Raw genomic sequence first — 26,454 nt, 5'->3', positions numbered from 1 at the left:
GTGTGTGTGTGTGTGTGTGTGTGTGTGTGTGTGTTTGTGAGTTTGAGCAGCCCACAAACATAGAAAACAGCTAGACGATGTGCCACAGGTTTTCATTCTGACCAATGGTTTAACTTATTGTGTGTTTTCGTAATTAACACCCTAGTTGATCATACTACAGCGTACCCACAAAAGCATCAAAAGTAGCAGATCCGCAACTAAGTTTCGAAATTGCAGGTCTGCTACTTTTGATGCTTTTGAATCTGAATCCTGAAAAGTCACAGTTTTGTACTGTATGCACACACTCGTTGCCAGATCTGACTTTTTGTCTGAGAACAGGAACTTGAAATTGACTAGATATGCTGTCAACTACACTCCCCCCTCCCAATATACAATATCCTCACTGAATAATTACAGTCAATTATGGCACTAATAATAACAACGCATAATTATACCGACATTTTCGCCTTTTCCGCAAATTATAACATTGATGAACACTCATAATTCTATATAATTTCAGTGCTTTTTTTTTACTGTGTCTGCAACCTTTACAGCGCTCCCCGCAACAAAACTGTCCGCCTTAAAAAGGGTACACTGTGATTTTCCTGTGTCATGTCATTGTATGAGAAACACATTTGGTTCAATGGTGTGGTGTGATTATGGATAAATAATAGGTTCCTGTTTGTCATAGAGAACATTCAGCGGTGCTATTAAAATACAGGAGACATCCGCTTTTATTTCACATTTTGAAGGTTTACAATTTTAACCCATTCAATCAAGGAACGCATACTGTGTAATTTTTAGATTTTAGCTGATCTTTTGCAGATCTACAAGCTCATAGCGCAGCACTGAGTGCCGCACTACAAGCTAGTAGATCTGAACCAAAAAATAAAAAAATCGTGAAAATGTTTGCAAATCTTTGAATATATATATATATATGTATTTTAAAGCGAACATTTTCAACTCAAATCTTTGCTTCTGGGGATTCTACAAATGGAATCCCCAGAAGCCCCAGAAACATAGCCACAGAATCGGTTGTTGTTTGGCATGCAACAAGAATAAATGAATCAGATTCAGAATCAACTTTATTGTCACATCACAGGTTTACAGGTATAAAAAAAAAAGTTGGTGAACATCTTTTTTTGAGAAAGCTCCATCATTTTATGTTATTTCCAGAAAAAGAAAGAAATAGAAGCTGAAAAAAAGATCAAACAAAATGTATCTACAAATAAACACATATCCATCCGGTACAGTATGTAGGCCTACGTGAGGTTAGACATAAGGGGCATGAACTTTTGGTGCTTTGTGTGAAGCTGTAGTATGATCAAGTAGGGCATTAATTTACGAAATATTATTTCGTAATATATTTTATACTCTACATGATATTAGACATTAATGTGCAAAAAGAATATCAGTGCATTGTCAGGGTTTCAACCACAAAGTCCACAAAAGGTATAGCTTTAACTGGAAAAATCCGACATCAATGAAATTCCGTGCCCTATGACTTTGGCATTTATTCAAAAAATCAAGTCTATAAACCATTAGCTCTGGATGAGAGGAAGAGAGACAGAAAAAAAAAGTCGAAAATCACTGAAATGTCAATGCAATTAATGTCAAACTCACAGCTTCTCTTTTTTTTTATCTCCATTAATCTGAGGCTAATGCAAAAAAAAAGAAAAAAGAAGAAAATACTGTACCATGCATGGGCTGACCCTGATCTAAAATTAGTCATCTGAAGCCTTTTTTCTTTTTGGTTCTCCAAATGGGATTGGGGGGACCCTGTGGGCTTCCTGGATGCCTTCCAACGGCTTAGCAGCTAAAATGAAGAATACTTTGATGTCTTCATTCATAAGAACTTGGCCCAGTGAGAGAATGCGTACACAGTGGTGGAAGAAGTACTGAGATGATGCAGAATTCCTGCAGACACGCTTGGTCTTCAACCAGCCAAAAATGTTCACATGTCTCCTCCCCCCCCTTCTAAGCTCCCTCCATTGGCCCCCAGTTACCAGTGGTGTAAAGTAACTAAGTACATTTACTCAAGTACTGTACTTATGTACAATTTTGAGGTATTTTTTAGTATTTCCAATTTTCTGTGCTTTTACTTCTACTCCACTACATCTCAGAGGCAAATATTATACTTTTACTCCACTACAATTATTTGAAAACTTTAGTTACTTTGTAGATTTGGATTATTATTACAAAACACACATTTAATACCCACTTCAGCCCTATATACATTTCGGCCATTTGAAAATAGCCGATCTACAAGCTCACAATGCGTCGCGATGCGACATATTGTGAGCTTGTACATCTGATATTTTCAATAGATGTTTATACATTTTATACATTTGAAAACTTGTGAAATGGGGACATTCTGCATAATGAGTACTTTTACTTTTGGTACTTTAAGTACATTTTGATACAAATACTTTTGTACTTTTACTCAAGTAAATTTTTAATTCCGGACTTTTACTTGTAACAGAGTACTTCTTCATTGCAGTATTGATACTTTTACTTAAGTTTAAAAAATATATATATATTCCACCACTGGCAGTGACAACAACACAATTGTGTGTGGGGAGGAATCAATTAGCATAACGACTAAATTGGGGAGAAAAAGGGGTAAAAAAAAAAAGAAGCTAAATAAATAATACATCGATTGGTTCGATTTAAGTGCTGCATCTCTAATCTTTTGACCATGATCAGCAGGAATAATCAACATGTTGTGGACCCCTCAGGGAGCTAATTTCAAACTGGGAAAAAGGTGTTGCACCAACATATGAATTAGCATTATATTGAGTGGCAGTCCAATTTAGATGCATGCAGAGCTCCTCTCTGCAAGATCTCCTGGAGATCAAATGAGGATTTGACTGTAAACTGGCTTTACAGCAGGAGGTCTGTTTGTCAAGCACAGCCTCTCACCCCACCAGGCTGTTCATTAACTGAGCTCCAACCAAAACACTTTGAGTTTCCAGTGGTGTAAAGTACATATACTCAAGTAGTGTATACTTAAGTACAATTTTGAGGTATTTTCTTTACTTTACTGGAGTATTTCCAATTTTCTGTACTTTTACTTCTACTCCACTACATTTCAGAGGCAAATGTTGTACTTTTACTCCACTACAGTTATTTGTAAACTTTAGTTACTAGTTACTTTGTATATTTTGATTATTTTGATTAACCACTTCAGCCCTACAGTATATACATTTCGGCCATTTGAAAATAGCAGATCTACAAGCTCACGATGTCACAATGGGATGCTTGTAGATGCTTCAAAAGATTTTAATACATTTTATACATTTGAAAACTTATGAAATGGGACATTCTGCATAATGAGTACTTTCTACTTTTGGCACTTTGGTACATTTTCATGCCAAGTACATTTGCATTTTTACTCAAGTGCATTTTGAATTCCAAACTTTTACTTGTAACAGAGTATTTCTACATTACAGTATTGATACTTTTACTTGAGTAAAATAATTGAGTACTTTTTCCACCACTGTGAGTTTCTCCCCAGAATACTCTAGTCTACAGTAACATCCTGGTATAGTTACGTGGGCCCAGAGTTTGTTGTAGTAAATTGATACAACATTAGTAAGACACCAGGCCACTGACAGTGGTATCAGCAGCATTCAATGAAGGAAAGAAGTGAGGTTTGAGCTCCATCTAGTGGTATCTTGCAGTAATAGCCTAAGAGGCAGACTGTCCACATAGACCAATTATTTGTTTATCAACATTGAGACAGGATGCACAGGTGATTGTTTCATGCAATCAATTCTCAACCTGTTGTTTCAGGGTGCGCTGGTTTCAGCACACCTCAACCCCCTCTTGTGTATTGGCTAGTGCTGCCACCGATGTTACAAGTTGATCCGACCCGCGATAAGTACCCGTATCTCCCGTATTATTCAATAAAAAGCATTTTAATCCGATCGCCGGCCATTTTCTATGTATCAGAGTGCAATACACCTCCCAACCATTAGTGTCGCATAGTTGAAAGCATCGGAGAAAATGGCCGGCGATTGGATTAAAATGGAGGAATGTAGGATCAACTTAACATCCGTGGCTCGTGGGTAAGCACTTTATATTTGAAATCCGAACGTTTATGTACATGTGAGAGTTGTAAATGTAAAATCAAAAACCAGGAACTTTCGGTTCCATGACGCTTGTGACAGACGAGCGTCATGTGAACCATGGCTAGGTATGACAGTAATGAATGTGAATGGACTAGTCATCAAACTACATAATATTTCCCTGTTAATTGAACTGTGTGTGTGTGTGTGTGTGTGTGTGTGTGTGTGTGTGTGTGTGTGTGTGTGTGTGTGTGTGTGTGTGTGTGTGTGTGTGTGTGTGTGTGTGTGTGTGTGTGTGTGTGTGTGTGTGGTGTACATAGACTATTTGCCTGTTAATGAGAGCGAGAGAGAGCTAAACGAAAACCTGACATGTTGGAGATGATTCTTGACCAAAAAAAGGAATTGAACGATAAACAAATGATTATTAAAAGATAAACTGGTAAAGGTACAGAGAAACACAGCAACTAGTACTATCTGTTCATTTCATCTGTTAAAACTGTTATTGGGTGTCATGCTTGGTGGTGCTGTACATACAGGTATGGTACATTAAAGTGACTCTGTATCTCTTGTACTTGATTGACATTTGTACATTCTTGTGTCTTTCACCAGCGAACACAAGTAGGCTACATATATTGACACATCAAAATGTAAACTTCGTTCAATTGTAAACTTTTGTTGTACTGCCATTTATCTTTTCCCCATCTTCACCAGACACCAGACATTTCGGACACTTGTGTCCCAACACTTAAATTTGAGTTTTTAATTTTTATGGTGTCCTCTATGTAGCTAATTATGAAGACTATCTATTCCACTGTACATTTGTAGGAGACATGCTGGCCAAGCCGAATATGCTGTTGACGGCCCCTCTCCACACTTCAACACTAGGTATACTTAAAGAAAGGCTATCTTGAATGACTTATGATCTTAAGCCCATTTGAATGTAGGTAATGTCTATTTAATGTAGAGAATGTCTATTTCTCCATGCCCTCTGTGCCAATTACCGTACTAGAATATGGAGATGCCCATACATGGTGGATGGACAACTGTTGATGGTGGACAGTCAGCAATTCACTGGACGCGCACAGCCCCTGCACCAGATGTAGCCCTTGAGTTGTTGGCTTGTAAATGTGCATGTCTAGACAGGTGGGTACTGCGTACCCAATGGTGTAAAGTAACTAAGTACATTTACTCAAGTAATGTACTTAAGTACAATTTTAGGTATTTTTACTTTACTGGAGAATTTTCACTTCCAGTTTTCCAAATTCTCACAACACGTCGCGATGCGTGTTGTGAGCTTGTAGATCTGCTATTTTCAAACATTTTAGTACTTTTACTTTTGGTACTTGAAGTATATTTTTATGCCAATATTTTGGTACTTTTACTCAAGTAACATTTTAAACACAGGCCTTTTACTTGTAACAGAGTATTTTTATATTGTGGTATTGCTACTTCTACTTACTGTAAGTAAAATATCTGAGTACTTCTTCCACCACTGCCAATACCCCACCTGTCTGTCTGTGTTGTGGAGATCACATACCTGTCTGTCTGTCTGTCTGTCTGTCTGTCTGTCTGACTGACAGACACCACAACACTATTAAAGGTCCTATCCATAGAATGGCTGTGACATTACATATTCATTCCATGTATTCCATATACAAAGCCATATATCTCTCCTATGCCCTCCTGTGTCAGTGAAATGTATCACAGCCTTCTAGGGCTATAAAGGTCCATGTCATTACAGTTCTCAGAGAGCGTCCACACTCACTCAGAAACGTGTTGAAATGTCTCACACACTCTCTTATCCTCCAGCCTAGTGTGTTAGTTGACCAACCACAGCCCATCTTGTTATCATTAATGTCAGCTGGTTATGGTAGAAATATTGAGTGAAAACCCAGCTCCAAACACACAAACATACTGATATAGCCACACTGATATTAATCCCTGGCTCTATAACCAGATTATTGAACATCTCATTTTTCACCTGTTTCTCTCACTCTCAGACTGTCTTCCTTCCTCCTTTTTAGTCCCGCCCCCTGTCAGAACCTGCTAGGTTGACTAGAGTTGATTGACACCTAGGATGCCCAATGACATTGCTTCCATGAGCTTGGTATAAATGTAACATAATGCAGTGTGTCAACAGAGAATAATTGGTGTCATTCTAATGATAAACATCACAGTACATTCATCTTACAGAGCTTTACATTGCTATAAAACTAACATTTTCAATGTTTGAAAATGATGTGTACATTAATCTTTTTGCTTTCTCAGCCTGTGGTCCACAGACCTGGACCTCCTCTCTTAGTCCAGGGGCCAACACTGATATTTTCACAAATTGGTACCACCTAAGGTGACCGTAAAGTTTTTGTATTTTTGTCTTCCTACATGTCTCTAGTTTATATTTTGGTATGATAGCCCTTCCAATCTTGTAGCTTAATGGCAGTTATCACTACCTACCGTACCGGCTAATGTATCCGGTAGGAGACACAAAGTAGAATCTTTGTGTCTCCTACCCCGGGCATCAAATTATTGCGACAAAACCCAAAATATATCCATGTATTCAAGGCTTCATGGGGTGTCCAATTGATAACTTCTCAGATTTTTGGTGTTTGCAAAAAGACTGCTTTCCATAAGCTTGTAAAAGTTGACCCTCCTTCGGTCTAGGGTGGTCATAGCTGAATGGGTAGAGAGTCCCCCTGGAAAACTTAAAGGAGGAGTTCACCCAAAAAATTATTTATTTTCTATCAATTGCACACCCCAAGAAGCCTTGAATACATGGATATATTTAGTTTTTTGTCGCAATAATTTGATGCCCGGGGTAGGAGACACAAAGATTCTACTTTGTGTCTCCTACCGGATACATTAGCCGGTAGGTAGTGATAACTGCCATTAAGCTACAAGATTGGAAGGGCTATCATACCAAAATATAAACTAGAGACATGTAGGAAGACAAAAATACAAAAACTTTACTGTCACCTTAGGTGGTACCAAAATATGGCTTGGCCCCTGGACTATCTGTCCCCAAAGCAAACAAGCGAACCTTGGGGGACAGAGCCTTCAGTGTGGCAGCCCCCACCCTGTGGAACTCTCTCCCAATAGGGATTCTCCATGATCCAACACTGGCCTCTTTTAAGGCTGCCTTGAAAAGACACCTATTCTCTCAGGCTTATGGCATATAGTTGTTTGTTGTTTTGTTTGGTTGTTTGTTTGTTGGTTGTTAATTTTTTTTAATGTAAAGCGTCCTTGGGTTTATGAAAGGCGCTATATAAATTCAAGCTATTATTATTATTATTATTATTATTATTATTATTATTATTATTATTGGTCTAGTCTAGACGCTAGCATCGCTAGTCTGAAGAGGACTATTAACCACATGAACTATAGTATCTCTATTCAGGGGGAAACATTCTGTGAAAATAGCCCATCTACAAGCTCACAACATGCTGCAGTGAAGCATTGTTGTGAGCTTGTAGATCGGCTATTTTTGTCAAAGAGATTTGGTGTAAAGGGGGAAAAGGAGGAGTCTTAGTATGGACCCTGAGGGCAGAGGCTCCCAAACTTGGGGTCGGGACCCCAATCCTAGCAGTATAGGCCCCAGGGGCCAGGGAAAAATACATTTTGATTCTAACACCTATGGTATTATATGGTATTGTATTGTATGTGTTATGTATTGTATGTTTATATTGTATTGTATGTATTATGTATTGTATGTTTATATTGTATTGTATGTATTAGGCCTATATCGTCTTTGTCGGGTGGAAACCTCATGTCCAAAACTGTTACTTTTCAGGATTCAAGTTCAAAATTAGCAAAGGTAGCAGATCTACAAGCTCTAAATGTGTTGCTGTGCGCCATGTTTCGAACTTGTAGATCTGCTACTTTTGATGCTTTGGTGTGACACTGTAGTATGATCAAGTAGGGCGTTAATTTACAAAAAAAAACACAACAAGTTAGAATATGGAGATAAGAGGTTTCTGCCCGACAGCAACGATATGTATCACTGCTGAATTGAGTACAATGGACCACAATGGAAACAAGCCCCCTGGGGCTTTTTGTGTTATCCTTTTTACATAACCTTTGACTGTACTTGTACTTTTACTGCTAATAAACTATTAATTCAATCAATCAATTGTGTGTGGTCCTTATTATTTCATTCACGTATAAATATTAGAAGCATTGTGTGTGGTTATTATTACATTAGAGAAGCATTTGCACTCAGTAAAACAAGTTTACTCTCTAATGTTTTATTAGGAATCATGTCACAAATGGTGAACACGTTTTACTTTTTAACAGAGTAGATGTAATTTCCTGTGTTCTGGTGAATGTTGGGAGTTTGATAGTTTTATCAGGCTTGCTTGATACACTACTGTGGCTCAGTTGCAGCCAGGAGCTTTTACCTTCAATGTTCCTGCATGGATCTCTACTGACATCTAGTGGCGCTCAGCGGTACACAATTGAATTGAAAACAATCTCTGCATATACAAATTATTCAACTCAAGACCAGTGCTGGTGCGAAGGTTTCAGCATGAAATGCTTAAAACAATACCACTAATTACACATCTTTCTATTCTAATTGTTGCTCGTTTTGAGGTTAGCCTACTAATGTTATTTAAAACAAAAACTATAAATAAATAAAACACCACCAATTCTCACTGTGTACATCTTCCTCCAACCATTAGGCTGCTGTTTTGAAAACCTACCCTCTCTTCTGTCATCTTGTCCCCCGTTTAGACCACTGTAGTCTACTGTTAACATCATATGATTATTGTATAGTGTTTACTGTAGTCTACTGTTAACATCATGATCATTGTATTGATTGTACTCATGTTTAATACTGTAGTCTACTGTTAACATATGATCATTGTATTGATTGTAATAATGTTTAGTCCACTGTAGTCTGCTGTCACTATTAAACATGTCTTGGTTCTGTGTAGTCTACGTAGCTGACCGCCCAAGTTGTCTCAACAGTCTCATCATAATATGATCATTGTATTGATTGTAATGACATCGAGACATGTTGTGTGGTTGCAGATTGAACACCAGGGGGCACCAGGACAACATCACTCTATGTAAAACTATTATGTGGTTTAGTTTGTATGTTGGAAAAAAATAAGGTCCAAATAAATTGCACTTAAGCGAAGTGCAGTACTTGAGTAAATTAACTTTACTAAGTTACTTTTCCCCACTGTTATACCACACAAGCATTTAAGTCAGGGGTCTTCAAGGTTTTCCAGACCAAGGACGACCCCTTAGCTGAGAGAGAGAGATGAAGCAGGGACCCCCAATACATAGTGTATAACGTTGTGTTGCAGATTAAACTTTTTCATAGTTTTCATATATAGTTTCAGACTTAATTGACAACACTATCATCAGTGTTTGTTTGATTGTTTGTTTAAACATTATCTTTTCTATTAAATATGTTGGATTCATGTTAATGAGTATTTTCAGACAGTTAACCACCTAAACCCTCAAAACTTAGAGAAAACTTGTATGTAGTCTGCTCTTTTCCCCCCCTATACCAAACCTATTTGCCGAAAATAGCAGATACAACCTCACAACGCCTCGCAGCGCAAGGCAGTGTGAGCTTGCAGATCTGCTATTTTTGGCTACTGTACCCATCAGAATAGAGATGCGAGAGTTCAAGTGGTTAATGTTAAACAAAGTTCCAATCACACAAAGATTTGGATTTATTATTATTATTATTATTAAAGATTGAAGCAAAACAAGGTGGCTTTCTTACAGTATGTGTTTATTAGAAAGCATGTCACACTTGATACACAGGTTTACATAAGGGTTAATAAGCACAACATTGTAAAACCCATCTCAATGTCCCATACAATGAATTCATAGGTCATTACATACCATTTGACCAAAGACATGGCTTTGATAAGCAAAATAAATCGATACAATCATAGGTCATTATATTACATTAAGAAAAGGCTGAGACTAAGGAATACAATCAATAGAAACAGTGGAATGATGAGAAAAGGAGGATGTGGGGTTGATGTTTATTCTTCTCTCTCTCTGTATGTATGTCTCCTTTCTCTTTGTAGAAGCCATTTGTATATTTATACCCATGTTACTTTGATGTGTTTCTCCTTTGCTATAATGTGGAATGAACTACCAAAACCCATTAAAGATCTGGACTCTCTACCCAAACTCAAAGCTAAACTAAAAGAATGTCTGACCTCAAAATACAAAGTGAGCATAGTTTAACTCCTTGAACGCCTTGCAGTGGTGGAAAAAGTACTCGATGCGACGCATTGTGAGCTTGTAGATCTGCTATTTTCAAATGGCCGAAATGTTTATATGGCTGAAGTGGTTAATGTGTGTTTTGTAATAATAATCAGAATCTACAAAGTAACTAGTAACTGTTTTCAAATAATTGTAGTGGAGTAAAAGTACAATATTTTCCTCTGAGATGTAGTGGAGTAGAAGTAAAAGTATAAACAAATTATAATACTCCAGTAAAGTAAAAAATACCTCAAAATTGTACTTAAGTACAGTACTTGAGTAAATGTAATTAGTTACTTTACACCACTGACACCTTGGTATAGCAGCACGCGTCGCTTTGTGCCGTGTTTCGAGCTTGTAGATCTGCTACTTTTGATGCTTTTGTGTGACGCTGTAGTATGATCAAGTAGGGCGTTAATTTATGAAAAACAACACAGAGTTAAAATATGGAGATCAGAGGTTTCTGCCCCACAGCAACGATATGTATTACTGATGAATTGAGTACAATAGACCACAATGGAAACAGGACGATCTGCAAGCTCACAACGCGTCGCGCTGCATAACTGTGTGTGTGTGTGTGTGTGTGTGTGTGTGTGTGTGTGTGTGTGTGTGTGTGTGTGTGTGTGTGTGTGTGTGTGTGTGTGTGTGTGTGTGCGCGCGCGCGCAGCAGTGTCTCCAGGACACATGACGTTACTGTACCTCCTAGATCTGACACAGAGACACTGAGGAGGAGGAGGGACCTACCCTAAAGTAGAACCTGAACCCAGCACAGAGTGGTTCAGTGAAAGTGCACTGGAAGGTGTGTAGGTGTAACAGTGTGTTAGATAACACTTTGTAGAAAGACAGACTTCCAGCTGAACAGTCTACATGCACGGCTACTCTGTTAGAGCGACGGAGACCGAAGACAGAGTCAGAGGGACGGACAGAGAGTTTAGTCTTCTCCCTATTGTGACGGACATGGTAATCGTTGTCATCATCATCACACATCAGACTCCAGGATTTGTCATTGCCTCCTAACAGACAGTCATTACCCTCTCTTCTCCTGTTGATTCCTCTGTGTGTCACTGATATAGAAACCCCTCTACTCCACTCTACCTCCCAGTAACAGCGGTCAGGCAGACTCTCTCTACTCAGAACCTGGTCCCAGTAGTCAAATCTGTCTGGATGGTCAGGATATGGTTGCCTATCCTCCACACATGTCGCCTTCTTGTTGTCCTCAGACAGAGAGAGGTTTCTGTGTGCTGTGTTTGGATCCAGTGTGAGTTCACACACATCTGATGAGAGAACACCACACAACACAACACCAGTTTACAATCATATAGAACTTCATAATAATGTACAAATGTAACTTATTAACCACTATGAGCACCGTTTAAAAAAATGGCAGAAAATGACAGATCTACAAGCTCTCAACGCATCACGGTGTGATGCGTTGTGAGCTTGTAGATCTGTCATTTTCAGTGTAATGTTCAGCTACTGTATAATTACCAATGGTGGAAAGTAACTTAGTACATTTACTTAAGTAAAATTTGGAGGTATGTGTACTTTTCTTGAGTATTTCCAATTTCCAATACTTTTACTTCTACTCCACTACATCTCAGAGGCAAGTATTGTACTTTTACTCCACTACAATTATTTGAATTATTTAGTTACTAGTTACTTTTTGGATATAAATTATGATATGAAAATAGCAGATCTACAAGCTGACAGCGCATCGCATCGCGACACGTTGTGAGCTTCTAGATCTGCCATTTTCAAACATTTTAGTACTCTTGGTACTTTAAGTACATTTTGATGCCAATACTTTTGTACTTTTACTCAAGTAAATTTTGAATTCTGGACTTTTACTTGTAACAGAGTATTTCTATATTGCAGTATTGGCACTTTTAAGTACTTTTTCCACCACTGATAATTACCCCGAAGAGTTAATCTGGTTAATAATGATAATAATAACTATAATAAAAATAAAAATATAGTAATATATAATAAATGAGATCTACAAGTTCAAAGCACCAGTGGTGGAAAAAGTACTAACGTTTCTTACTTAAGTAAAAGTATCAATACTACATTGTACAAATACTCTGTTAGTAAGTAAAAGTCCGGAATTCAAAATGTACTTCAGTAAGAGTACGAAAGTATTGGTATCAAAATGTACTACCAAAAGTAAAAGTACTAAAATGTTTGAAAATAGCCTAGGTATAAAATAGGGCTGAAGTGGTTAATGGATGTTTCATAATGTAATAATGTATATCTGCAAAGTAACTAGTAACTAAAGTTTTAAAATAATTGTAGTGGAGTAAAAGTATAATATTTGCCTCTGAGATGTAGTGGAGTAGAAGTAGAATTATTGAAAATAGGAAATACTCCAGTAAAGTAAAAGTACCTCAAAATTGCACTTAAATACAGTACTTGAGTAAATGTACTTAGTTGCTTTACACCACTGCAAAGCACATGGTGATGCTACACTATGTACGCACATGCAAGAACACACACACGCACACACACACACACACACACACACACACACACACACACACACACACACACACACACACACACACACACACACACACACACACACACACACACACACACACACACACACACACACACACACACACACACACACACACACACACACAACGCGAGCTTGTAGATCTTCTATTTTCAGTAAAATGTTCACCTATAACGACGTGTCCAGAAAAGATATATAATAATAATACATATCTGAGATCATTAGGATTTTCTGGAAGATTGAACATGTATTCTATATAGTTTGACCACTTCAAATACTCTTTAATCTTAAAATAACTAATAACCGAAAATAGCGGATCTACAAGCTTACAACGTGTCTTTGACGCTTTGCAAGCTTGAAGATAACCTTTGAGTGACACACTTGATGAGTGGCGACTGAGAACTTTAATCCATGAGAAGCAGATATAAAAGCTCACATCGTGTCACTTTTTTCCCCCATACTTTTTGACTGTGTGTGTAACACGCAGTCTAGTCCACTACATCTCAGAGGCAAACATTATACTTTTACTCCACTACAAGTGGATACAATCCCACTATGCTTCGCGATGCGACACATTGTGAGCTTGTAGATCGGCTATTTTCAAAAGGCCGAAATGTATAGGGCATTAACTGGTTTTGTAATATAATCAAAATCTACAAAGTGACTAGTAACTAAAGTTTTCAGATAATTGTATTGGAGTAAAAGTACAATATTTGCCTCTGAGATGTAGTGGAGTAGAAGTAAAAGTACTGAAAATTTAAAATACTGCTATTTTCAAAAGATTTTTATACATTTGAAAACTTGTGAAGAGGGACATTCTGCATAATGAGTACTTTTTACTTTTGGTACTTTAACCCATTAAGGCTTTTTAGAAAAAACTTATGTTGCTACAGTATGTACATCTACACTGTATGTCAGTGGTTCTCAAACTTTTTCATATCAAGGACCCCAAAATATATGTATTTGGCCACGGACCCGCATCTCAAAATATTTTGTTCCAGGGACCCCAGAAGCAAAGATTTGAGTTACAAATGTTCGCTTTAAAATATATTCAAATATTTGCACAAACGTTCTTGATTTTTCAAAAATAGCAGATATACAAGCTTGTAGCGCGGCACACACACACACACACACACACACACACACACACACACACACACACACACACACACACACACACACACACACACACACACACACACACACACACACACACACACACACACACTTCATGCCGCCAGGTTGGTTGTTTATGTAGGCCTTTGTACAAGGCCTACTTTATATCTTATATCAGATACTCTTGTTAGATCTCCTTTCCCACTTGCCCCCCCTCCTTCTTCTTCTTTTTCTATGGAAATAACGACACGATGGGAACCATGCACAAAAAACGAATTTCACCCACTTTGTTACTTCTGTAAACCATGTGATGTGACAATAAAGCTGATTCCGATTCTGATTCTGATTCTAGGATGGACTGTATCCAATATATAGATACTGTAGCAATATGTTCTTTTTAGCAAGTGACGACCCTGCATGATCGACAAGTAGATAAATTATGCTTTATGAAACTATGGACTGACGCAGGAACAGTGCAGACACTGCATTGTGCAGTGGTGGAAAAAGTACTCAAATGTTTCACTTAAGTAAAAGTATCAATACTGCAATGTAGAAATACGTTAAAAGTTAAAGTCTGGAATTCAAAATGTACTTGAGTAAAAGTACAAAAGTATTGGTATCAAAATGTACTTAAAGTAATAAAAGTAGAAAGCATACTCGTTATGTATTTCACAAGTTTTCAAATGTTTAAAAGGTATGAAAATCTTTTGAAAATAGCAGATCTACAAGCTCACAATGCATCTTATCTTAATGCATTGGGAGCTTGTAAATCGGCTATTTTCAAATGGCCAAAATGTATATAGGGCTGAAGTGGTTTTGTAATAATAATCAAAACCTACAAAGTAACTAGTAACTAAAGTTTTCAAATAATTGTAGTGGAGCAAAAGTACAATATTTGCCTCTGAGATGTAGTGGAGTAGAAGTAAAAGTACTGAAAATTGGAAATACTCCAGTAAAGTACAAATACCTCAAAATTGTACTCAAGTACAGTACTTGAGTACATGTACTTAGTTACTTTACACCACTGGCATGGTGTCAATGTGCACCCTTCATAGTTCTTAAATCCATTGATTTAGCACAATGTTGCAAGGGAAGACTCTCTGAGTCTGTGCCATGCCAACCTGGTTTATTTTTCGATGCGTGATAGTGTCGAGCAAATAACATTATGCGATATATAAGACCACAATGAGACGCGTGGTGAGCTTGCAGATCGGCTCTGATGCAATGCACCGTGGTAAGATGAAGCTCAAATCAGGCAACAGGCCCCGTGTGCAGTGGCGGCTGGTGAATTTTTCTCCAGGTAGTGTTCCCCAAAAATTAAGCCAACAATGACATGTACTATATTGTTATCACACTACTTTATCTCGATAGGCCTTAGTTATTCATTTGTGAAAGACAGACATAATTAATGGCATGAGCAACATTTTAGATTACGTACTACACCTTTTTGTACCTTTTCGGCTAATAATGAAATACTGCTGTATTATATGATTCATATCCATCAGTAGAGTAAAGTAACTAGTACTCAAGTACTGTACTTAAAGGAGAATTCCGGACATTTTAAGTGTTATCTTTGATGTGTCGTTACTCACCTACCGACGTAAACAGTGGCATTGTTTATTTCCAGATATTCCCCTGTCGTCATATTTTCAACCTCCTCCGTTGTCATAATGGGAGCGCGTGTCATAGGGAAATTCGTCTATTATAACCGATGCAAAGTTATTTTTTTCTCTACTACTACTCATTGTGGAGTCTGATGATAGTCAAACATGCAGTGAAAGTTCCTGAGAGGCTACCGCTAATGACGAACGAGCTAACGCTAGTTGCTTGTTTCTCTCCCAGAACCTGGCAACTTGGTGTTGCCATGTTGAGAAACAAGCAACTAGCGTTAGCTCGTTCGTCATTAGCGGTAGCCTCTCAGGAACTTTCACTGCATGTTTGACTATCATCAGACTCCACAATGAGTAGTAGTAGAGAAAAAAATAACTTTGCATCGGTTATAATAGACGAATTTCCCTATGACACGCGCTCCCATTATGACAACGGAGGAGGTTGAAAATATGACGACAGGGGAATATCTGGAAATAAACAATGCCACTGTTTACGTCGGTAGGTGAGTAACGACACATCAAAGATAACACTTAAAATGTCCGGAATTCTCCTTTAATTACACTTTTGAGGTATTTTTACTTACTGGAGTATTTCCAATTTTCAGTACTTTTACTTCTACTCCACTACATCTCAGAGGCAAATATTACACTTTTACTCCAGTACAATTATTTGAAAACTTTTGTTACTTTGTAGACTGTGATTACTATTACAAAACATATATAACCACTTCAGCCCTATATACATTTCGGCCATTGGAAAATAGCAGATCTACAAGCATTGTGAGCTTGTAGATCTGCCATTTTCAAAGGATTTTTTTATAAATGTTATACATTTGAAAACTTGTGAAATGGGACATTCTGCATATAGAGATTAATGGAGAACAGGAGCAACGTTTCACACCTTATCATCAGCTTATCTGATGTGTACAAATGGAACCAAATGGACCCTTATTTGTACTCAAATGGATCCTGGATCCTGGAATGGAACTACTTAACCAATTGAACCCCAGCATGCCTACAGTATACTGGGGAAAACATTTGCCAAAAATAGCAGATCTACAAGCTCGCGACTTGTAGATCGGCAGGCAAAATAAAGCGGTCCAAGTACAGTTGTAACTCAGGTCTGTTTAACTAATAATAGTGTTTACTTTAAGTGGTTAAGCCCTATTTCCAATATCTTCAAGCTCACATATTAAGCTTGTAGATTGGCTATTTTCAATATTATTCTGTTTTTCCTGGATTTTTTTTTTATTTTATAAAATCTACTTTATAATTGATACTTTTGAATACTTAAATATATCTAAAAGCATGGACTTTTAGTTTTTCTTTATATTTCTGGGGACTTTTCTGCCTTCATTCGATATTACGTCATCTCAAATCCAACGCTTGACCGCCATTGACTTAAATCTACGTCATCATGGTGTTTTCAGTGATTGCGCTAGAGGGCGCTCTTCTTCAACCTATGAATGCTGCTTTGACTTCCAGAGAAGAATAGACCTGGAAATGACGCCATTTAAAAAATAAATCACCTGGTCCGCTGCAATGATTCATAAAAATACATTTATCTCGGATTTCTTTTCCCAGATTGCGTTTTTGGTGAAAACAAGCTTTATTCAACTGCCGATAGCTGCAGCAGCAGCGAGCACACTATATATGTTTCACCTAGAAACTCCATTCACTCCCTTACTGTGGACATGCACGCTTGAGATTTTTACTTAATTTTTACCTAATTTGCAGTTTTCTAAATATTTAAGCACCCAATGCATTTCCAATGGGTTTTGCTAGTGGAGAGAGAGAGGTCACAGGAGGAATGACCCATGTTTTCCTAAAATCACTGCGGCCGCAATTTTCACACTACAGATATTATTTTACATCACCAAGTTCGCACGGGTCTGCTCTCCGATTTAATCCAAAGATCTAAGCTGTGTGATGTATAGATTTTGAGTTAAGACCGTTAATATCAACCCATGTCCCTCTCCAGTGATACTCAAACTCAGGCCCGTGGGCAACTTCCGGCCTGTGGTGCAATTTTGACTGGCCTGCCAATCAATAAAAAAAAACTAGATAAAAACAATTATAAAAAAATGATTTTAGACAGAATTAAGTTATTATCTTAGGTGTGTAACTGATGACAATTAGGAGAATGGCAACAGGTGCTCCCAATCTGATCAACCGTTGGCAGGTCTGCACCCACACACAGACAGAGATTCCAAGTCAAACTGAATTTGTACTTTTTATACTACTATTTTTTGGCTTGAAGAGAGCCGACATTGTTTCCTTAGGAACAATATTTTCTAGTTAGAAAGAGGCTATCTTTAATTAGATCACTTCTGTTTGGTGTGCTCTTTGCTCTCTGCCAGAGAGTTGAATTCAGAGAGGAAGTGATGAAAGCTTTGAGAAGTACAGTAGGTAGGCAGGGTTCACCCAAAACTAGATTGTGTTGTGTAATAAACCTCAGGAAATATAATACATGTTTTTGTTAATATAAACACATTACAGTTATGTTAAGTGAAAGTCACATGCTGCTGTTTATATGAGCTGTTCTACATAGCATTGTGCTGCTTTGATTTCATTATTGAAACAGAATAAACACTTACACTTCCTGAAGCCTGGTTTCAGCCTGCACTCTCCAAGATGGTCAACACTGGGTGAAAGACAATCAAAATCATGCCTGTATATTCTATTTGATAATAGTAACAATGATAGATAATGCATTTATGCCATTAAACATTAAATACTACTACAGCATCACAGTATGATTTCACTACTCTTTAACAACTAGGCACATTTGCACTGACTGGCAGCACGTCTCTCCCTACCTGAGGGTCTGCAGTTGTCCAGCAGAGCGCAACGTGTCTTTTGATTCTCCTAGGTGATTGTAGTTTAAATCCAACACTTTTAGATGAGGGTTGGATCTCAGAGCTGTGACCAGATAAGAACAGCCTTTCTCTGAGACCATACAGCCTGACAACCTATACAAACACGCACGTACGCACACACACACACGAACACGCACAGAGAGAGAGAGAGAGAGAGAGAGAGAGAGACAGAGAGCGTTGTTTCATACTTGCTATTATGATACTTGATCAGTTTGTAGACAAGGCTTGCATATTTATTATAGTAGGCTCTGTTGGACGCTCAGGTGGCAGAGGGGTAAAGTACCAGGGCACCATCACAGAGTCTAGGGGTTTGAATCCATCGTGGTGCATCCAGCTAACTGAGCATCTACACAAACACAATGGCCTGTGTTTGGGGGAGGGAAGCGAACATTGTCACTGTGTTAGTGGCTGTTATCGGCTGGGGGGGTGCCTGTCAGAGGGGGCTGTTGATCAGGAGGAATAGGACGGAGGCAGATCCTCACTGGCAGGTAACAGCAGTAGTAAAAATACAGAAATGTTTGTGGAGGATTAATTGCATGACTACATGACTTCTGATGACTGATCAGGGCAAACTCCATGTGTTAAGCCAGGATCATTTTCAGGAATACAGACCTGAGGATCTCCAGTGTACAGTGTGGACTCCCGAGTCCAATACAGAGATGAAATATTCCCAAATCCTGCAGATCGTTTTGGCTTAGGTCCAATTCTATTAGACTACAGTTGGAGCTGAGAATTGATGACAACTCCATACAGCATCGCTCTGAGAGGTTACAGCCGCTCAGCCTGCAGAAAGAGCAGCGATAAAAAGTTTTTATTTTGCAATTATTTTCCTGTAAAATCAATATCACGCAATTTATTAAAGAAGGATAAACAGCAGTGAAACGTTAGTATTCTTTCCTATAAAAATGTGACATAATATTTTAAATATATTCAGTCATCAGTTCACCTACAGAGCTCTGTTGGAGGCTTTGACAACTGGCAGCAGCCTCAGAAGAGCCTCTTCTGAAGCAGAGTATTTCTTCAGGTCAAACACGTCCAGCTCCTTTCCTGATGACAGCAACATGAAGGCCAGAGCTGACCACTGAGCAGTTGAGACTTTCTCTGAGGACAGACTTCCTGAGGTCAGGTAGTGTTGGATCTCTTCCTCTAGAGAATGATCATTCAACTCATTCAGGCAGTGGAACAGATTGATTGTTCTCTCTGCAGAGGTTTTCTCCCTGATTTTCTTCTTGATGTACTGCACTGTTTTCTGATTGGTCTGTGACTTAATTCCTGTATGTTTCAACAGTCTTTGTAAGAGAGTCTGATTGGTCTCCAACGAGAGGCCCAGGAGGAAACGGAGGAACAAGTCAAGGTGGCCATTTGGACTCTGTAAGGCCTTGTCTACAGCACTCTGGTAGAGGTCATTTAACTGTGGTCTAAACAGCTTTGACCACTTGGAGGTTGACAGTACATTGACGCCAGTGTTGATGAATGAGTGAAAGACATAAAGAGCAGCCAGAAACTCCTGGACGCTCAGATGGACAAAGCTGAAAACCTTGTCCTTGTGCAACCCACCACGCACCTCTTTAAACATCTGTGTGAACACTCCTGAGCACACTGCAGCATCTTTGATATCAATGCCGCACTTTGTTATGTCTTTTTCGTAGAAGATCAAGTTGCCTTTCTCCAAATGTGTATAAGCCAGTTTTCCCATAGACAGAATCGCCTTTGTATTCTTCTCTGGATTCCAGTCATACTTGACCTCTTTCTGTTTGGACTGAACCACCATGAAGTGGATGTACATCTCGGTGAGGGTCTTTGGCAGCACTTCTGTCTCCCCTGTTATCAAAATGTGTTCCAGAACTCCAGCAATGATCCAACAGAAGACTGGGATGTAACACATGATGTGGAGGATTCGCGATGTCTTGATGTGTGAGATGATTTTACTTGCCAGGTTCTCATCAGTGATTCTCTTGTTGAAGTACTCCTCCTTCTGGTCGTCAGTGAACCCTCTCACCTCTGTCATCCTGTCAACATACTTATCAGGGATCTGATTGGCGGCTGCGGGTCGTGTGGTTATCCAGATGCGAGCAGAAGGAAGCAGGTTTCCCTTGATGAGATTTGTCAACAACACGTCCACTGAGGTTATCATTTCTACATCAGTGCAGATCTCTTTCTTCTGGAAGAGTAAAGGGATACGAAACTCATCTAGCCCATCAAAGAGGAACACAACTTTAGACCCTTTTCCGCTGCAGATTTCTGCTTTGTTGATTTTACCAAAAAAGGCATGAAGAAGTTCCATCAAGCTGTATTTCTTCTCCATCAAGTTCAGTTCTCGGAAAGTGAATGGAAACATGAAGTGGATATCCTTGTTGGATTTGTCTTCTGCCCAGTCCAGAGTGCACTTCTGAGTTAAGACTGTTTTACCAGAGCCAGCCACTCCCTTCGTCATCACTGTTCTGATTGGATCTTCTCCAGGTAAAGGTTTAAAGATGTCTACAAACCTGATTGGTGTTTCTGGTCTGAATGGTTTTCTGGACACGGTTTCAATCTGTCTGACCTCATGTTCCTTGTTGACCTGTCCACTCCCTCCCACTGTGATGTAGACCTCTGTGAAGATCTGATTCAGAGGTGTTTCTTCTGGGTTTTCCTCAGGTAGTTTCCACTCAATCAAACACTGAACCTCCTTCTTCAAATAAGACTTGAGTTGTTGAGGAGTAAGCATTTCTAAATAACCAAAGAACAGAGGACATCAGTAAGTGCATGTACTCAAATGAGAGGTCTTGGTAATTACATGGGGTCCATGTTTTTGCTGCTGTAGATGCTGAATTATGATACAGTCTTCCATTTGACGTCATTCATTATTGACCATATTTAAACTAGGTATAGAGATGTCCAATGTTTCTTTTGTTGTTAATCTCTTGTAATATTAGAATTGGTCAAATAAAAATGGCATGGAAATGTATTTCTGTTCTGATAATGACTCTATTCATTATAGGGGCATGAAACCCTAAGCTGATGTTGTAGTTGTTTTCCACTTCAGGTAAAAAAAAACAATCGTTACCGCTCGGATCAGCGGTGATCGCGCCGCGATCATTATCGTTTTGTCCTCCTGCGCGGTGTGGGGAAAACAAAAACTCACCACAATCCAGCTCTTGCTGCCCGCGCGCGTGTGCACAAACGAGCGCGAGAATTTCACGGGACCGCGCCCGCTCGCCTCACGGCCCCTCAACTTCTCTGCGTGTCCCAAATAATTGCCCGCCTCTCATTGAAAATTAATGACATAGGCGTGTCGGCCGCTTCCCGTCTGAAATGACCTTACAGTAGTACACAGTGATGTAAGCAACACAGCTGCAGCCAATTAAATTAATAATGGGTGTGTTGGATTTTAAGTGTGTCAATGCTGTCTATTAAAATTACACATTGGCATGCCCTTGGCTCTGGACACGCCTATGAAAATCTAACACACTCATTAGTCATTTGTCTGGAGTAGCTGTGTTCTGCTTCTGCAGCTGTGTCTGCCATTGTGCAGCTGTGTTGTGCAGCTGTGTCTGCCATTGTGCAGCTGTGTTGTGCAGCTGTGTCTGCCGTACTTTTAGTCTGCAGTAGTTTTCAACCTGAACTGGAAAACAAACAGAAAAATCTGCCTGGGGTTTCATGCTCCTTTAACGTCTAAACACCAGCAAGTTTGAGTGTCAAGTGATAAGTCACACTTGTTTACTTATTTGAATCCACCTGGGGTCTGTGGTCTCTTGGTGGTTCGTGGACCATTTGCTGGTGGTCTGCATTAACCTATTCTATTTTATGTATAATATTCATGACAATTATATATCTGTAGAACAGTCGCCCTCGTCTCATCTCTCACTGCTATCTCACTGCTGTTTTTGTTCTTTTGTTTTTAACAAATAAAAGGTAGTAGCTAACAACCCATTGCAACCAGGGATATTTTAGCTGTGGGGGCTTTTTTGATCGGTACGCTTGATCGTGACGCGATGTTTGGGACAGCGCTTTGAGACCACGGTCTTGTCTCGTGGCAGGAGGGTAATTTCCAATCTGCACGACAATAAGTGAATATAAATATTTATAGCCGCGGCTGCACGTAATGGTCATGCCGACTCACACATAATGACACTTCCAGTATCGTAAGTAATTCGAGAGAGTTTCGAATGGGTTCAGAGGCGATTGATTTCTGAAAATGAAGACCGGTATGCTTGGTTAGCGTTTTATGTAATAGACCATGGTGTCGTCTAAGAAAGACAAATCTGAGAAACAGTGACGCAGAGGAGTCGAAACACTGAGTAGAAGTGAATTCGGAACATCTCAGGAAACCGAAGAAAGCTGTAGTAAAGACATTGGGCTTGATTGCCTAAGCTTGGGTACACACAGATTACCACAGGACCCACAGAACGGCGGCTGCTACTAATGGATACAGGCTGAAGATTGAATTTGGCATTCTCCTGCAAGCTCCGCTGGCCAGTCTGCAGCGTAACAAACCTTCTACCATTACAGAAACCCCCAAAACCGGCAGAAGGAGCAACGTCTGTGAACAAGTTGATGTCTTGCGGATGGATAAGATAAGAAGATCTTCATAGAAAAAAGAGATGCCGTTCCAGTGGGCGAGAAAATTGAGCCAGAGACGAAGCTCGGCACGATTTGAACTGTTAAGAGAAATGGAATCCAAGAGCAACGGGACAAAAGAGGCAAATGAAAACAGATGAAATGAAAAATTGTCCTTGAGGAATGATACGAAGGGCAAAGTTAAGATGGCCTAAGAGGGAAAGAAGCTGATGTTTGGTGCAACTGGTGGAGATGAGGAAGAGGGGTTATTCTGTCGAGTGTTTCCTTTGGAAGTGAAGCCTGGAACTGAACGATACAGAGCGATATTCCCAGAAACTTGAGTGATGTGGAGGGGCCTTCTGTTTTCTATGATCAGTGGGTGGGGATGAAGGGGGAAAATTATACAAAAATCGTCCAGGAGATAAACGAGGTATGGAAACTTATGGGTGTTTGACAGGCTCCAACACAGGGCTTCCCTGTCGAAGAGCTTAGGACTGCTTTTGCACACGAAATTGAGCCTGACAGCAAAATAATAAGCTCCTTGCCAGCGGACACCAAAGAAACACCAGAAGTCAGGATGGAAAGGAAGGACTTTAAAGGCAGTGACGATATCTGCCTTCGAGAGCCAAGACCCTCTTCCAGCGCGTTTGATGAGTGCATTGGCATGATTTATTGTTACGTAATGGAGGGAAAAAGTACCATCACAGGTTTAAAAAGGTAAGAAAGTGGGTGAAAACTGTTTTGTACAAGCTCCCATCAATCCCTTCAGCACAAATATGATTTACGTTTTGAATGCCTCCCAGCACATGCAGCAAATTGACTGATGCCTCCAGGCACTCACCCAATGCAATAATCCCAATGCTGAATCTCTCAGCAATGTCATCAAACACATTTAATGTGAGTGATGTGTTGAATTTAATGGATTATGATAGTAAAAAGTGTGTTCCAAATAGATCAATGTTCTATCTAATGCGCTCTTTATTAAATAGCAGGGAAAAGCTACACTGGTGTAATGCACCAGGCTTTAGATGAGGTCAGAGCTGATCTAAGGTGGAACCACTATCTGACTTTTCTCACTTTCTCCCATGGTGCACATATGGGTGCAAGTACATTTGGTACTGGGCGTGGAAATGACAACTGCGTCTGACGCTTTGTACCGTTATGTATCGTTATGTATGCAATATAGGGCCACATAACACTACCTGTTGCCTGTTAAGGCAGTAGGCCTACCTAAACAAGCATAACACAAATATGTGCAATATAAATTGCATATATTGTTGTGTAAAAACCTATGTAAACTCAATATAACTTGAGTAGCCCACAATTACATTACATTATGTGATTAATTTAACCACATTGTTCAAAGGCTACACATGGCGGATCTACAACCTCACAATAAAATTAATTAATTAATTAATGCATTAATTAATCAATAAATAATTTAAGTAAGATTGAGGGAATTAGATTGCAATGGAAACAATGTTCCTTTTGAGGTATTGTTAAACGTAATGTTGGATTTTTTGCTGTACTGACAGACTTTTCTCAATAAATTCTATCACATCGGATCAAGTCCGCATCTATCGCTTCTTTTCATCAGAATGCTTTGAAACTTCAGAGGTTTTGTCTGAGACCTTTTTAGACACAGGCCCTCATTTATCAACGCGGTGCAGCCCAAATAATGGGCGTAGGGCGAGATCACCGCACCTTTCGGCATTTATCAATATATGCTGACGTGGGCTTCATCCTACCATACGCTGAGATCTCACGTCTGGTCGAGACCAGTTGTTGACGTTGGCTGCGCCCGTTTATTCCATTCTAGACCTGCGGAGCAGCATTGTCTGACTGTCTGACAGGCATCTGGACACATAATCCACTCCTAAATGTATATCTACACACTAATAATTAATCCCTGTGAAAATATAACATTTTATAAAGTAATTTAAACAAACTGCTTTAGCAGTCATTCAGTTGCATTGGCTATTTTAAAATAGCAGATCTGCAAGCTCAAAAACGGGTCGCATCGCGACGCGTTGTGAGCTTGTAGATCTGCTATTTTCAAAATATACGAGCGCTTTTGCGTCGGGACTCGGGAGTCCCGCGGTCGGGACTGCCGACGATCTTTTCATGGACAGTGAGGTGTACAAACTTACAGTAGCTTGTCCTATGTTATGGAGTTATGTCATAGAGAGTTTTGAAGACTACAACCTGGATGGGTTAAGGATATAAACCCGACGCTCCAATCTCTTATTAACGGGACGGACCGAAACCACTGCCGCCGAATCACTGCCGCCCGTCCGAGTCTCACGGGGAATATCCTACATGACTGCTTGTGCACTGCTCGGTATGGGTTAAATAAATTAATATACAAACGTATTCCATTCATGGCGATGTGGTTGGTATCATAATATGTCATTCATGTAGGCTACAAGCCTACGTGACAAAGATTGTACCGCTACGGATTACAATACATGAAAAACACAGCTGGGCGGGCGTGTGTGTGTGTGTGTGTGTGTGTGTGTGTGTGTGTGTGTGTGTGTGTGTGTGTGTGTGTGTGTGTGTGTGTGTGTGTGTGTGTGTGTGTGTGTGTGTGAGTGAGTGAGTGAGAGAGAGAGAGAGAGAGAGAGAGGGGGGGGGGGGCGTGTGCGTGTGTGGCGAGGCAGGCGGGGGAAACTCTTTCTCATTGGCTTTTGATGTCTTTGGTCGTATTATGGTCCTTCTTCATGTCGTAAAATCGGGGCGTTTTGAGAATATTTAAGGGCGTGTTATTTAAATGACGCTAGGTTCCAGCCGTGACATTTATCAAGCCTGGGACCAAATGTAGGCTCGGATCAGCTGTGTAGGATTCGTTGATAAATGTGACTTCGACGTTGGTGTACGGCCGAATATATGGAAAAATATACGCCGGTTTATACGCTGCGTTGATAAATGAGGGCCAAAGTGTTTACCATAAATCCTCTAATAGTGACCCAGGCATTTATTTGTTTCAACTGTAGCGGGTACCAGGTTTTTATTGAAAGGAGGCCTATATTTCTATTGTTCTATTATTTTCTATTATATTATTATTATATATTATATATATTATATATATTATACATAATATATAATATATTATTATTATTTTCTATTATACAAAAAAAGAGGCTTGTATTAGAATAAAGGCTTTTAATTGCTTGTTTCAACAACGCTCCCGGTCATTAATAGAGAGCCGTTTTTTAATTGAATAGAGGTCACTATTAGAGGATACTTCCATTTAGACCCTACTTAGATTACCAGAGCTCCTCAGGGGGTCTGCACTTGTTCCCCTCCCCTTTTCCCTCAACACTAAATCTCTTTGCTGTAAATAGCCAATCAAAAAGCTTACAAGTCTTGTAAAAGTATTATTTTCACTGAATGTTTGCCTCTTTTTGCTGAATGTTTGCCTATGATATGCCCAGAACAGGATTCATGTGGTTATTCCTCTCCATCATGTTAAAGCTGTGACTTTCATACTACTCTCTAGAAGGTTGGCAGTTAAA

At 39.3% G+C, this 26,454-nt stretch overlaps 1 protein-coding gene across 2 annotated transcripts in view; it reads right to left on the bottom strand.

The window, feature by feature from the left end:
- Positions 1 to 26,454, bottom strand: part of LOC308080684 (protein NLRC3-like) — a 414,646-nt gene that overhangs the window by 220,411 nt on the left and 167,781 nt on the right. Inside the window, exons 14-18 of one of the 2 annotated variants that reach the window (XM_080422614.1) lie at positions 19,351 to 21,109; positions 19,013 to 19,183; positions 18,341 to 18,493; positions 18,119 to 18,165; positions 10,530 to 11,554 (exon numbers count right to left, since the gene is read on the bottom strand). In XM_080422614.1, coding sequence (XP_080278740.1) covers positions 10,983 to 11,554; positions 18,119 to 18,165; positions 18,341 to 18,493; positions 19,013 to 19,183; positions 19,351 to 21,109 — 2,702 coding nt within the window. In that variant the 3' untranslated portion in view covers positions 10,530 to 10,982. Of the gene's footprint in view, positions 1 to 9,853; positions 11,555 to 18,118; positions 18,166 to 18,340; positions 18,494 to 19,012; positions 19,184 to 19,350; positions 21,110 to 26,454 lie in introns of those variants that run through there. The other variant, XM_080422613.1, reaches the window with a different exon arrangement.

This window comes from Gymnoscopelus braueri (assembly GCF_963280865.1).
Source record: "Gymnoscopelus braueri genome assembly, chromosome: 24".
NCBI lineage: Eukaryota > Metazoa > Chordata > Actinopteri > Myctophiformes > Myctophidae > Gymnoscopelus > Gymnoscopelus braueri.
Note: the sequence above shows the minus strand (reverse complement) of the source record. Positions and strands in the feature narration are given on the sequence as shown.